At 35.0% G+C, this 15,519-nt stretch overlaps 1 protein-coding gene across 1 annotated transcript in view; it reads left to right on the forward strand.

Moving 5' to 3' along the window:
* The window catches only part of EMB2458 (FtsH extracellular protease family), a 117,669-nt gene that overhangs the window by 16,282 nt on the left and 85,868 nt on the right, over nucleotides 1-15,519 (forward strand). The window contains exons 3-5 of the mRNA XM_089982799.1: nucleotides 6,801-7,001; nucleotides 7,161-7,454; nucleotides 7,618-7,890. Of these exons, the coding sequence (XP_089838925.1) occupies nucleotides 6,801-7,001; nucleotides 7,161-7,454; nucleotides 7,618-7,890 (768 nt within the window). The remainder of the gene's footprint in view (nucleotides 1-6,800; nucleotides 7,002-7,160; nucleotides 7,455-7,617; nucleotides 7,891-15,519) is intronic.

A 15,519-nucleotide genomic window follows, 5' to 3' on the forward strand; every position in this document is an offset into this window, starting at 1 on the left:
ATCTGCACTCGCAGGGATAGACGATGGAACTCAGCAGTGTACTCCGCCACAATACGGGTGTCTTGACGCAGGGTCATGTACTCCTTGTAGGCTCTCTTGGCGTGGTCTGAAGGCACGAACTTTGACTGCATCAATATCTGCATCTCCTCCCATATCTGTATGCGCTCTAGTCCCTGCTGCTCTCTCGACCTCTGCAGCTCGACCCACCATGTCTGCACTAGGCCTCTCAATCGAGTGGACGCTAGAGAGACACGACGATGCTCAACTACACTGTGGTAGTCGAATAAAAACTGTACGACATAGGCTCAGTCGAAGAACTGCTCCGCATCGAATCGTTCTGCGAACTTCGGAAGGTCTTGCTTCACCCCGTAGGTGGAGGGGTGCTCTGATGCTCTCTTCTGACAAGTTTCTACCATTCCTGCAGGATACTCGTTCCAGAAAGCATCGTCATCCAACACTGTTTCATCACCTTCTTCGCGGTACTGCTCGCCTGGATGCTGGTGCTGACGAACTCCAACTACGTGTGGACGACGCTCAGGTCACGCCGGTCCCTGCTGAATCTGCATGGCGGCTGCTGGAAACTGCCTCGGTCTGGCTCGCCTGTGGGTGGGAACCATCTGTGGCCGACGTTGTGGCACCGGTATCACTGGATGTCCTACTAAATGTGAAAGGGTTGCTCGGGTTGTGGGTTCTGGGTTGGTGGGAAATGGATAATGTGGGTTCGGGTTATGGGTAGGGTTAGGATAGGGGTAATGTGTTGGGTATGGTACCGGGTTCTGGATCGGGGATGGGTTAACGAATTGAGTTTGGTACGGGTATTGGGTTTGGTTGGTGTAGTATTGGGATGATTCACCCGATTGGATATGGATCAGGTCAAGTCCTAAACTATTCGTCGGACCCTGAATGGGGTAGGTGGGATCCTGGATCGAGTTGTGGTGTGAGAAGGCCTAGTTTGAACTCGATCCTTGATCCGTAACAAAATGGGTCTAGTTTTGACCCGACTCAAATTCAAACTGGAGCTCCGTCCTGGTCCGATATGGGTTTGGGTCGGTATTGGATATCTGTTGGGGTTCAAAACCAATGGGTTGAGTCTGGTTCGGGGCGACCTGCGAACTAGACCCAACTGGGTAGGTTAGGTGAAGGGGTTCGAGGCTCGGACCCGCTCCCTAGGACCCAAAGAATGGTCCCCGAGATCTGGGTCTGGACCCCGTTATTAAAAACTCGGATCTGGACCCTCTCGGGTCCGACCCAATCCACAGGTTTCCACCTTCCCCTGCACACTGGTGGGCTGTAGTAGTGCTCCCACGCGCATGCTCGGGAAGGTGGGTCTGACCGGCCCCTGCTCGGGCTGACGTTGTTGTGCCAGCAGCCTGGCCCAGCGTCATGCTAGGGCCTTGCGAACCAGACTCAAACTGCGGCACATGCACCGTAGCACGAGGCCAGACCTGTGCACCCGAGCTGACGCTGGGATGCACAGCCAGAGCCCCGTGACTTGGCTAGCAAGCACCGATGGCCAGATTAGCAGCCGTGACAAGGTCCATCGTTAGGGAAGGTACCAGATTCGGGGTGGTGGTGCGACCACGAGAGATCGACTGGCCTGGTTCGGCTGCGGTAGCATATACTTGATTGTCTGCGCCGTCACCCAATCTCATTCCCGTTTTCAGCATAGAAGCCGCATGCGCCTTTCCGGTCGATTCGATGACCACGATCCGATCTTCGATTCCATCCAATCGTTTCGACATGCCGGCTACGTCCTTGCTTACGTGTATCATGTCTTCTTGAATCTTGGTCATCATGTCGATCATCCGCATCATCGGATCCTCGTTGCTGGTTTCCTCTCGCTCTTTCCCGCTTGTAGGATCGTTCCTCGCTTCTTGCGCCATGCCGTTGACGAAGGAGGAAGGCTGGTGCTCTGATACCACTTTGATGCAGTGAGGGAACCACAACCTTCACGTAATGGGTGCTGACGTTGGGCTGCTCCTTCCAATGAACGATCGTGCGACACACAATAACCCAATGGCAACGTTGAAGCAAAGGCTTAGATCAATGGGTCCGAGCAACAATTTATTATAAGATTGGTAATGCTCATAGTGAAAAGAAACAAATGACTAGCAGAAAACTGAACAAAGTAGGCTGGAATGAAAACAGAACAGAGAAGACAGAAACAACAATTAACGTGCAGCTGAATGAAAAAAAAATAGGAAAAGAAACTTTGAAGATTCCAATAATCTGTCTTGCACCCTAGGATGGGTATTTAAAGTGTTCAGTTGGATCCAGGTCTCGGGTCTGGCCCTGGACCTGAGACGACTCCTGCTTGTTGCTGGATCTGGGACGTCCGGGCCTATGCTCGTCTGGAGTAGGTACGCAGGGGGACATCATCCCTGCGTCTTGGTATCGTGATCTGGGTCGGATCCACTACTTGGGTCCGATCCTCGATCCCTTCGTGCAGGTCTGGTCCTCTGCCTGGGTCAGGTTGTATGGATCTAGGTCGATCATGCTCTGGATTAGGTCTCCACAAGCAATTAGCTCATCGACCTCCAACTCAACAACCTCAAAATCCGTGTACATCAGCGCATAGGACACAACATAAAAAACTAATGTCAGCAATAACCATACCAATGACCATGCACACCAACAATACCAGCTATATAAATTGAGAATAAACATCAACTACAACCACAAGAGGTGCACATACCTAACCTCACAAATGGTTGTAAAACTGCACAATCAGCTATAATGGGTGCACATAACTCACCACACACATGGTTGTAAAATTGATAAACAAGATCCTTTATCCAAATAAAAATCACTCATATAAGAGGGAAGAGTGGAAAAACAAGAGATGTAAAAATACTGTAATGAAATTTCAGCAAAAATAAGCAAGAATATTTGAAAACAATACTCAAATCAAGGCAAGATAAATAAATTTTGCACTATTATGAGATTTAATCCATACCAACATGGTCACAAGCAAATAACAGTTTAGCCATTACAAATAAATATCAATACAAGCATCCGACATAACAAGGGCCAAATAAGAAAATGAATGATAAAACACACTCACAGAACTACAGATCAAGCAACTGTTAATTAGAGCCAAACCAAGTGCCAACACTACACTCATAAATCAACAATCTAAACGGACAAAACGAGGTGCAATGCACACAACTCACCTTAGAAAGGCCAAAAGAAAGGGATGATGCATAAAAAAAGATACTGTGACAGACTAAACCAAAGCCAAGAAAAGGCAACATGAAAACCTCGAAAATCACTTTCTAAAAAGTGGTTATAAAAAAGAGTTGATTTAAAAAACAATTTTTTTCCGAATCAAATCCAACAAAGAGAGTTTGAAACCTCAATTGAATTAAGGTGAAATCATATGTACAACAAGAAGACACGATGTAAGATATCACTCAAATTCTCATGAGGGGTCATATATAAGACCTACATGGTAATCATAAATATGTAACAAAATTTTGAAAGACATAAAACCTTGTAAAGAAGGTAATAAAAGACAATTAAGAGGGTTTAAGTCACAAGGCCACTAAGGGCAAGAGAGCATATACTTAAAATATTATTTTTATTAATTTTCACAAATATACAAATTATTTATGAAGAAAGACATTATATAATATCTGAAGAAGACATGCATCACAATATGATCCTATAGATCTAATGCATGTTAGGATACAAGAAAAAAGTGCCTAATACTCAATGCAAGAGCATGCATTACAAATCTAACCATGGCAAGAGTATGATTTTTTCACAAGAAAACATGTCATGCATGAAAAAAACATATCAAAATCTCATGATATCACCAAATGTTATAAAGTGCTGATGCATGAAAATATCCTCATGCGTATACAAAATTCTCATAACATCATACAATATCATTTTTGGGATGATTCCGTGCTACAGTTCGGTGTACGCAATCCCTCAAATTAGATCTGACTAAATCCAGGTAAGGCTACTAAGGACCTCACACAAAAGATAATTTAAGAGTATGCATACATACAAATTCCACAAGTTTCTAACTCATGCTCACAAAGAATTAGCCTGAAGCTCCTCAACAAAAGATCACAACCCTCAATGCAAAAGAATCCATGAATTCGAAGTCATACACAGAGAAAACATGCTTCGATATACATAACTATGAGGTACTTGAATAAAGCATCTAAGTGCCACAAAAGCAATAAGAAACATATGCTCACAAATACTAGATCACACACATATACATTAAATAAAAAGAGTTAAAAAACTTAAGAACAAAACTAGATCTCATAGGAGCACACACATGTATAAATATCATTTCATAAAATCAAATAAATATTATAAAGCATATCAAAATATTCAATAAAATTTTAAATTAGCATAAATATGAATGCAATTAAATCTATGAAAAGGAAAATACTTAAATGAATTAAAAAATATTTAAAGGTTTTTTTTCTTAAATAACATCCAAAAAGACATACAAAAAAGAGTTCACAGAGCTCAATCATTTGCTAATCAACAATCATAAAACAAGGAAGTTCCAGAAAAAGTCTTAAAAATAACAAACAATTTTTAATAATTTTTCAATCATAGGATAAATAAGTGCTTTCTCATACCTAATGCATGTGATAGACAACTCAAGCAAAGTAACCATATAATATAAAGATTTAAGATACATACCAGATCAAGATCTCCCTTGAATCTAAGCAATACATTGATCACGACTCTTTCACGAAGCACGGATTCGAACCAAAGAATCCCAAGATCCAAAGAAACAAACTGCCAAGAAAATTTTCTTCGCTCTGATACCATGTCATGAAGTGGCACATAGCCAGATCTGCAAACAAAAGACAAATAAAGAGGAACTAAAGCATAAACATAATTCATCTAACCATAGATAAGAAATAACATATTTATACATTCACAAGAACACCAATGAATAAAATAAATAGTTTTTTATTAATAATAAAATAAACAAAAATTACACATGAACCTCACCACAAAACACTCCAACACACACAATATGTACATTCATCCTCTCTCAAGAGCACATAGTGAGGCATATGCCTCATATAAATAACCCACCAAAAGACTAGCAGTTAGGATGGTCTAATGGCTAGCCATTAAACTATCTTAATGACTAGAAGATCCCAACAGCTAGTCCAACGGCTAGTTGAACTAGCTACCAATAATACAAAAAATAAAAATAAAAATAAAATAAAAGCAAATCCTAAAATTAACCTACAAGTATACATGAGTATACTTATCCTAATAACCATAAGAAAAGGTATACCTAAAGTATACAATAAAAATAAAAATACACAAAAAAATGAGGAAAATACCTAGAGTACACTTACGTGTAGTTTGGTACATACAAGACAAATACAATAACATAGGGAAATGTTATATATATCTTAACAGAAGGATGTTGCGAGTTTGATACCCGGGGTGTGCGTTCCTTGCTGCAAGGTCGAAGCCAACGGGAAACTGTCCCCGTTGGGTTGGGAGGGAAGTAGCCATGGAGTTTTACACCACGGTCGCTGAAACAGGTCCACAATCAATGTGGCACCTCTCGGCCTGTGATGTGACACCTTATCCATAATGGTGGTTTCTCCTTGTTATAAAAAAAAAGAATTTTATTGCAGATTGAATACTCCATGTCACAGGTGATTGTATTGTATACATGGTTGGTTTAGGTAAGATGTCCTGAATAGGTCTCATCACTCATGAGTCATGATGTAATGTAAAATTGTCCAATCTGTAGCTTTGGTCCTATTGGATGTAGTAAACTATCTCAAAATATGAACAAGCCATGCAGTATGATCATTTTCAGGCATAAACCATTCCAACTTGGAGGTTCTAAATAATTTTGAGTAAATGTGACATGCATCTCAATGTTATTAGCATCCTCAACTTGAAATAATTGGATATATGCCTGAACTGATACCTGGTGCACTTTTTTAGAGTTTTACCACCTATAAACCCAAAAGATATCTTGATCTACCTGGATCCATCATCATAACCGATTGCAAAAGTGATTGACATGATCTGGTGGAACCTTTATCTTTTCATTTACTGCCCTACAGTGTGGTTGTGCTCATTTCAAATACTATAACTGGAAAACAAGAACATGTTTTTATGCAGTCAATGTATGGTTCTATTTTCTTTCTTTAGGAGAAAATCCTGAAGAGGTTCATGTAATAAATAGAGAGAAAATGGTTCTCTCTTCGACATATAGAATGAGGGCCTTGGAATTTTCCTCTGATCAGTTACGGAAAATCTTGGAATATTTATGATTCTAAGTACAACCATCAATGTAGGAATAGAGTATCGGGATTATGCTCTTTATGGCTGAAGATGAGCTTACATATATTTCAGATGGACTTCTGTCTCCTTCCATGAGCTCTCTGTTCCTGCTTGCTTTTATGGTTCATGGCCTTTTAATCTTCATCATGGATCTTGTGCTGGAAGAAGTTTCTTGACCATGCATTTGCAAATGCTTTTCTAATATGAAGCACCTGACTACCTGAGTACTTTTAATATTTTTGTTTTTTTGTTTTTTAAATTTAGAAGCTTATCTTCTATGACTTGCTTTTACATCATCTTCTCTTTTAACCATTTGAGCATGCACATATGTGTATATGCATGTAGGGGGAGGGGGTATATTTTTCTTGATTGCGTGACTTTATGTTGGGAATTTTGTTTTGTTTTCTACAGCATGTGCATTTTCCCTGTTCTTTAATGCTTGCATGAAACCTCTTTTTTTGTTCTAAATTTTGTAGGAGATATATGACACATCTTTATGACAGGAGCGGATACTGGTGGATCGGGACAGAGTGGTGGCAAAAACATGGTATAATGAAACAAAGAATAGGTGGGAAATGGATCCACTAGCTGTTCCTTATGCTCTTTCAAGCAAGTTAGTTGACCATGTTCGTATTAGACATGATTGGGCTATCTTTTATGTTATACTTAAAGGAGATGACAAGGAATACTTTGTTGATGTATTGGTAAGCCGCATGAGTTTATTCTTTTTTCAATTCACATACTGGAAATGTGTCATTATTTTAATTTGTTCAGCTATTATGGCAGATAACTTTGTAGTTGATCATGTTTTCTCATTCATATTTTGGCATTGATTGGAACTGTCCTTTTGCTGATTGATACAGGAATGCGATATGATTTTTGAAGATTTTGGGGGCTTTGATGGACTTTATGTTAAAATGCTAGCATCTGGAGTTCCAACTGCAGTACAATGGATGTGGATACCATTCTTGGAATTAAACTTGGGTGAACAGCTTCGCTTGTTTACAAAACTGTTCTACAAATGTTTAATTGCACTCTGGAATTTGAATATTGTGTCAAATGCCAGAGAATGGTGCTTTTCTAAGATAAGAAATATCAATGCTGATATAATGGTAATGATTGGTTTTCCTGTTCTGGAGTTCCTTATCCCAAAACCGGTATGTACCTGATAGGCCATGAAATCTTTTTATTCAAGACTTTTTACTGTTGTGTAATTGATTTTATCTTGTAAAATGTTTTAGCTTTTCTGTAACATTTCTGAAACCGGATGAGATTTCTTTGCTGCTTTCATGACTTATTATGTGTATTTTTAATGCTCAGATAAGAACAAAATTGGGGATGGCCTGGCCAGAAGAAGTAAGTGAAAGTGTTGTTGGTTCAACTTGGTATTTAAAGTGGCAGGCACAGGCTGAAATGATTTTTCGAGCTAGGAAGAGGAGCAACCTAAGATGGTATCTTTGGTTTGCCATTAGAAGTGTTATCTATGGATACCTATTATTTCATGTGATCCGTTTTGCAAGAAAAAAGATTCCCAGAATGCTCGGCTATGGACCCTTCCGCAGGAACCCAAACTTGAGAAAATTGAATAGAGTGGTATTTTTCCTGTATCTTTTTTACTCCTCTTTTTTGATTGATGGAAGAATTTTATTGTTTTGCCAACTGTGTGGTTATGTCTTAATAGGTCATATCCTTCTTTTAGAAATTTATTTATATTTATTCTAAATTGTTCACAGGCAACTGCTATGCACTATTTTTGTTTCTTTTCTTTCTATCATTCTTAATTTATTATATTCTAATAATAGTAATCCTGTTTCAATAGTCATGTACAATAATCAAGTAAATAATTGGAATGGCCAACTTTGTTTCTCTTCATATGGTATTAAGATTTGCATTTTGAGCAAGATTTTGGTTATGCAGGCAACTTTCATGTTTTTCTTCTGCAGACTAGCTTGTTTTGCTTCGTTGTAGCCATATGCCTTTGGAATGTGCTTATTGGTGAACAACAACTAGAAGTGTGACAGATAATGATGCACAAGGAAAAATAACCTTCCTTTACATTAGAGAGTCGTGCTATCACCATGTAGGTGGTGTATCACAAATGTGAAATTGGCCACCATTTACTTGGGGCATGTTTACAAGTGGGAAGGTAGACTTCTGTCCCTGAGAAAGTGCTAAGATTTGTTTACTGAGGGTGAAGGATGGAGAAAACCTTCACAAGAAAATCTTCTCACCTGTGAATTGGGTCATTTTCCTCTGGTAAAATGAATCAAGAATCAGGTATTTGCGAAGTTATGAAACACTTTGTCATCTGAGACAATGTGGGCTACTCTCTCAGCTGAGGAAGTGTTTAATAGGTTTGCAAATGTGTTTATGGACTTCAAATTCGGTTGTGATAGGATTTTGTGTCTAGTAATGAGGACAATCAGTGGGCTGGGTCTGAGTTGGATATTTCTGATCTGTGCCCATTTATCAAGTACAGTTTTTGGCAAAGTTACCTTGACATATTTGGACCTGCCCAAACATTAGTTGGATCACTTTTGTTGAGCCATGTTGGACCCACTCCATTCTGTGCACTGATCTGATTGGTTTAATAACATATAGGATATGACTGGGATATATTTCAGTTGAAAGATCCAAGTTTTGCAAAATGATAATGAACCAGCTGTACTGGCACATATTTTGTCGGCATTTGTTTGAGCTTTAAACTTCCATGTATCCCTCAGGTTGTGTTTAGGTCCTCATACATTTGATGTGAGTTGGTAGATTGCAAACTCTAACCCACCTAGTACATAATTGGAATGCCATCCATTGTGGCATCCTGTTGCCATTTGTGTAAGCTTTATGAGTATTGCCTGTAGCCAGCCCGAGCCTGTAGGAAACCAGAATTTGGAGGCTAGCTGTATACTTTCTTTTCAGGTGGTGTTATTTTGTATCACACTCTTTCTATGCCCATCATAGATGAACTCAAGGATGATGTTGGTCTCAATCTCTCGGGATTGATGGCAGCACTGATGCACATCCCTTGAATTTATACATAGGCAACTCCCAATGGGTTGTTTACTCCCTGAATTGTGATAATCAGGAACACCAGTGACATCTGTTAAGATTAATTGTATCTTTTTGTATATATATACGTATATATATGTATATTGACTATTTGTATATATACTTATGTATATAGTATAGCATATTACATATACATTCACATGTATATGTATATATTTCTATATACGTACAATATATATATATATATATATATATATATATATATATATATATATATATATATATATATATATTGGGGACTAAGTTAAACAGTTGACTTAGTCCCAACGGCTAGAAATTCTAGCCGTTGGGAGGCTTCTCCTTGGCTTCTTTTCCCTACTTCTCCTCTTCTCCTCTATAAATAAAGTGTGTGTGTGAATGTGTAAGGTTGAGAGAGTGATGCATAGTATTAGGATTTTTTCATTATTTTTAGTTGAGTGTATTGTAGTGAGGCTTGAATGTAATTTTATTTTTGTATTTCTTTTAATGTCCATTATGAATACAAATATCTTTGTACATGTTGATACGTGTCTTTCAATTCTTAAGTTTTGTATAATGTTTTTGAGTCTTGGAGATCATCTTGGAGTGCATTGGAATCCACACCATTTCATGACACGGTATCAAAGCATTTCATGACATGGTATCAAAGTGAGGCATCGGTTTTGGAAATAATTCGTATTGGTAAATGAAATGGATTCAAAGGTGTTGCATTCCGGTATGTATCTTTGGCCTCTTGTTTTTTATATGTACGGTAAGTTTTAAAAGGAAGTTATGTTAAAAATAAATAATTTTTGTGAAGTATGTTAAAGATTGTGATGCTTTTTTGATATGTCTTAGACTATGGATATGCGTACTGTAAAACTATATTTTGCATATGGTTCTACACACTTATTTCATTTGATCAAAAAAATATTTGTTTTTTGTATTGTTCCTTATTGTGTATCCTCTTGTGGGATTTGTGATTGTGTTCGTTTAAAATAGCTCTTTTTTTGTCCCCTTTGTGGGTATTGTGAGTGTGTTCCTTAGAGAACACCTTTGTAGTTATCCACTCAAGATGAGTATGTGGCTTCTTATAATATTATGCATTTTGAAAAATTACTAAAAATTATATTTCTTGACATATGCATGGACTATCTTTGAAATTTTTATGATGTGATCAAGTACAATCCTTTATCGTAATCTATTTTTAATAAGGTTTATTTAATGCGTTATTTCATATATATTTAAGCAATATTGCTCTATTAATTAAATATTATTTTTAAATAACACCTGTTGGATTAAGATTTTTCTTTTTTGCCTTAATTATTGAAAGGCATAAACTTGACTTGTTATCATATAAAATGTGTTTATCTTTTGAGATTTCTCTCTGGCATATTGATATTTTTGAGAATCTCCAATTTGATTGTCTTCAATTGCTTTTGAGCTCTCTTAAATAAAGCTCTTCTAATTTTTACTTGTTGTATTGCCTTTTTTTAAGGCTTGGCTATTGTTTCATTGTAGACTTTGTGTTTGTATTTTCCTTATGCCATTATGCATGTCCATTATTGGACTTGATTAATGCTTGTTGCATTTTTACATTATATTCCTGCATATTCATTACATTGCTTCATAATAGAGTTATGATTTAGCTCTAACTTCTTAAGTCATATGTGTTTTTATCTCTTTAATGAGATTTATTGATCTTTTGTATAAGATTTGCTTAGTGCACTTGGTTTTCATTGGTAGACTTATGCTCTTTTGTGAGATTCTTAAACTTCATAATTCCACCACCTTTATGAAGAGTGCCTATATTGGGAATGACTCGTTATTTGCTTATTCAAGATTGTGAAAATTGTCATAAGACATCTTGTATTTCATATAATTGCATCAATTGACACTTGTTGTATATATGATTGCAATATATTTATTCAAAATTTACATCTATTGTTATTAGGATTTGATTTGATACTTTATTTTTCAAATCAGTTTTTACATATGAACTAACTTATTTGAAAATTGATTTTCGTGAGTATTTATTGCCTCCTTATGGCATTTGTGTTGTCGATCACAAACTTTTATATGATGTATAATTCTTCTTGACCTTGTTATTGTTGAATCAGAAATATTTGTTGGGGGTGAGCTGTGTGCACCTCGTTTTATGTCATTTTAGATTGTCAACTTGCAGTTTGACTTTAACTGACAGTTATGTGATCTCTATTTGTGAGTGTGTTGTATTACTCATTTGTTTTTGCCATTGTCTTTATTATGGATGCTTATAATTATGTGTATGTGTAATGACTATCTATTTTTTGAAACTATGGTGTTTCAAAATATATTTAAAATTAATATTTTTTTGATAGCATTAGTGTGTTTTCATTACAAGCTTTCTTACCTCGAATGTTTTCTCCTTCTTATGCCTCTTATCTAAGTGTCATTATATGTAGACAAAAGATGTTTGTTCACACCTTCGTGTGTATTTTTTTTAGCCTTTTGTTGGCATTGTGATTATACTCTTGATCTAGTAGCTGATATACTTGTTTTTTGAGTGTTTGATACACTTTTTTATTGAGTGTCATTATATGTAGACAAGAGATGTTTATTCATACTTTCGTGTGTGATTTTAGCCCATTGTTGGCATTATACTCTTGTTCTAGTCGTTGATACACTTGTTTCAAGTGTCATTATATGTAGACAAATGATGTTTATTTACACATTCGTGTGTATTTTTTAGCCCTTCGTTGACATTATGCTCTTGTTTTAGTCGCTGATATACTTGGTTTTAAGTGTCATTATATGTAGACAAGAGATGTTTATACTCACCTTCGTGTGTGTCTCTGGCCTTTTAGTGACATGATGTTTATACTCTTGATCTAGTCGTTGTTACACTTGATATTTGAGGTTTGGAGGACTAAGATGTGATTGCTTGTGGTGGTTAAACAAATGTTCTAATTTGCAAAATTGATCGAGATGTTTGATAATTTTTAAAATCTATTCATGATTTTCTTTGTTGGTTCATATCGCCGACCCCAATTGTTTTGGGATGAAGGCGTAGTTGTTGTTGTTGTTGTTGTTGTATTCATAATTTGTCTAAACTCATTTTCTCTTTTACGAGAAATGGTTGTTGAAATATGTTCCTACATTTTGCATTGTATATGCTTTAGTTGCATGAGTTATCCAAAGATTAATTGTCTTGCATAATTTGTATAAGATTATGTTTTTCCAAGCATATATTCAATGAACAAATATATATTTTGCTTATGTTGCCCTTTGTTGGCTCTTTGTATTGTCTCGTAATAGACCTATACTTATGCAATTTTGTGTTTGTATTGTGCTTTCGTTTCTTTATGTTGTCAATGCTTAGATTTGTATGTGCTTTTGCACTTTATTTTTTTGTAAATTCCGCATATTTTATTACATGCTTTTCTAAGCATTTCATTAGTAAAATCTCGTATTTGTATGCCCATAATGACTATTGTGTACATTTGATTGCTTTTGAGTGCGTGGGTACTTCTATATTATTTGTGTGAATCCTCATTGAGATTTCTTTATTTTTTGCTTATTTTCAAGTATGTGTTCTTGAAAGTTTGTTTATTTATTAATTGGTTTATATGTGACTTCTTTATTGGTTCTAAATTATTACATGGTTCAATCATATATGCATTAATTGATTCATGCCTATATATATCTTTCGCTGTGTAAAGATGGTTTGTTATTGAGTTATTCCTTCATAGTATTAATAATGATGAAAAATTTATGATTCATTAATATATTTTTGGAATAAATATATATCTGTGTGATTTTAATTATTTTTATCTTTTGAAATATTATTCTATTATGGTTGAGTTTGACAATGACTATCATGTTTATAGTTAATGACTCTTCAAAATTCTTACTTTAAATAATTTTAAAAATGTTAAAATTGACTTATTTTGTGCGTATCTTATGCTTGTGTGCTTGGCCATCCTCTCTCTATAATATAATATATATATATATATATATGTATAGTTATTTCTTGTTAGATTGTTCTTGTTTTTTGCGCTCTTTATAAGTTCTTCGAATATTGACGGTACGATTGATCTTAAAGACATTTTGAGAATATCAAGGATTGATGATATTGAAGATCCTTTATCTACTGGAGCATACGATTGATCCTAATGAAGATCCTTTACCTCCTGAAGAAAGCATTGAATGAAAGAAATTGATAAAGACAAATGATATTTTATATAATGGGTTGCTTATTTGTATTTGAAGACTTACCCTAAGTGGGACGGGAGGTGTTAAGATATATCTTTTTGTATATATACATACATATTCACATGTATATGTATATATTTTTATATACGTACAATGTGTATATATATTTATTAAATATATATATATATACACATTTATTTTATATATATATATATATATATATATATATATATATATATATATATATATTGGGGACTAAATCAAACAAGTTGACTTAGTCCCAACAACTAAAAATTCTAGCCGTTCGGACCTAGTCAAATCCAACGGCTAGAATTTTAGCCGTTGGGAGGCTTCTCCTTGGTTTCTTTTTGGCTTCATTTTCCTACTTTTTTTCCTCCTCTCCTTTTCTCTATAAATATAGGGTGTGCGAATGTGTATGGTTGAGAGAGTGATGGGTAGTATTAGGGTTTTTTCATTATTTTTCGTTGAGTATATTGTAGTGAGTCTTGAATGTAATTTTATTTTTGTATTTCTTTTAATGTCTATTATAAATAAAATTATCTCTCTTTCAATTCTTAAGTTTTGTATAATGTTTTTGACTCTTGGAGATCATCTTGGAGTGCATTGGAATCCGCACCATTTGATTATAACATCTACTAAGTTGTTCAACCTTCACAAGCAACACATTTCTCTCAAAGTTAGAAAAATAACAACCAGTGGTGACTCAGTTTATGCACAAAACTGATGATAATCATGTCACAAAATGGTTCGGATTCCAATGCACTCCAAGATGATCTCCAAAACTTAAGAATTAAAAGACACATCAAAATGTAAAAAAATAATTTTATTCATAATGGACATTAAAAGAAATAAAAAAAATAAAATTACATTCAAACCTCACTACAACGCACTCAATGAAAAAAACAATACAAAACCCTTATACTACTCATCACTTTCTCACTTTACAAAGACACACACCCTCCCATATTTATAGAGAAAAAAAGAGGAGAAAAGAGAAGTAAAGGCCTCAAATGGGAGAGAGAGCTCCCAAGAGATAGAATTGTAGCCGTTGGGAGTAAGTCAAAGCTAGTTTTATTTCTCCCATATATATATTATATATATTAAAAATATATATAATATATATCATTAAATTATATATATATAATTACAATATATATATATATATACATATATTACATTACATTAATCTTAACACCCCTCTCAAACTTACAGTGTCTGTTAGTTTGAAATTACAAAAAGAAACCCCATTACACAAGATGTCTTCATAGACTTCATCAAGTTTATCCATTTGACGCTTCTTCAAGGGGTGCTCAATCATATATTCTATTATATAAAGTATCTTCAATTATTATCAATCATTGATACTCTCAAAATGTCTTTAGAATCATTCCTTCCGTCAATATTTGAAGAACCTGTAAAGAGAGCAAAAAATAAAACAAGAGCAATCTAATAAAAAATAAATATATATATTATGGAGAAAGGATGACCAAGCACATAAGCATAAAATACATACAAAATAAGTCAATTTTAACATTTTTCAAAATCATTTAAAGTAAGAATTTTGAACTGTCATTAACTATATACATGATAGTCATTGTCAAACTCAACCATAATAAAATAATATTACGAGAGATGAAAACAATGAAAATTATGCACATATATATATTTATCCCAAAAGACATTAATGAATCATAAATTTTTCATCATTATTAATACTATTAAAGAATAACTCAATAACAAATCATCTTTACATGGCGGAAGATATAAATAAGCATTAGATCAATTAGAAGCAATATTTAAACTAACAATTAATGCATATATGATTGAACTATGCAATAATTTAGAACCAATAAAGAAGTTACATATGAACCAATTAATAAATAAACAAACTTTCAAAAATACATACTTGAAAATAAACAAAAAAATAAAGAAATCACAATGAGGATTCACACAAGTAAAATAGAAGTACCCTCGCACTCAAGA

Source organism: Nuphar pumila, chromosome 12, assembly GCF_984573655.1.
Source record: "Nuphar pumila chromosome 12, dmNupPumi1.hap1.1, whole genome shotgun sequence".
Taxonomy (NCBI): Eukaryota; Viridiplantae; Streptophyta; class Magnoliopsida; order Nymphaeales; family Nymphaeaceae; genus Nuphar; species Nuphar pumila.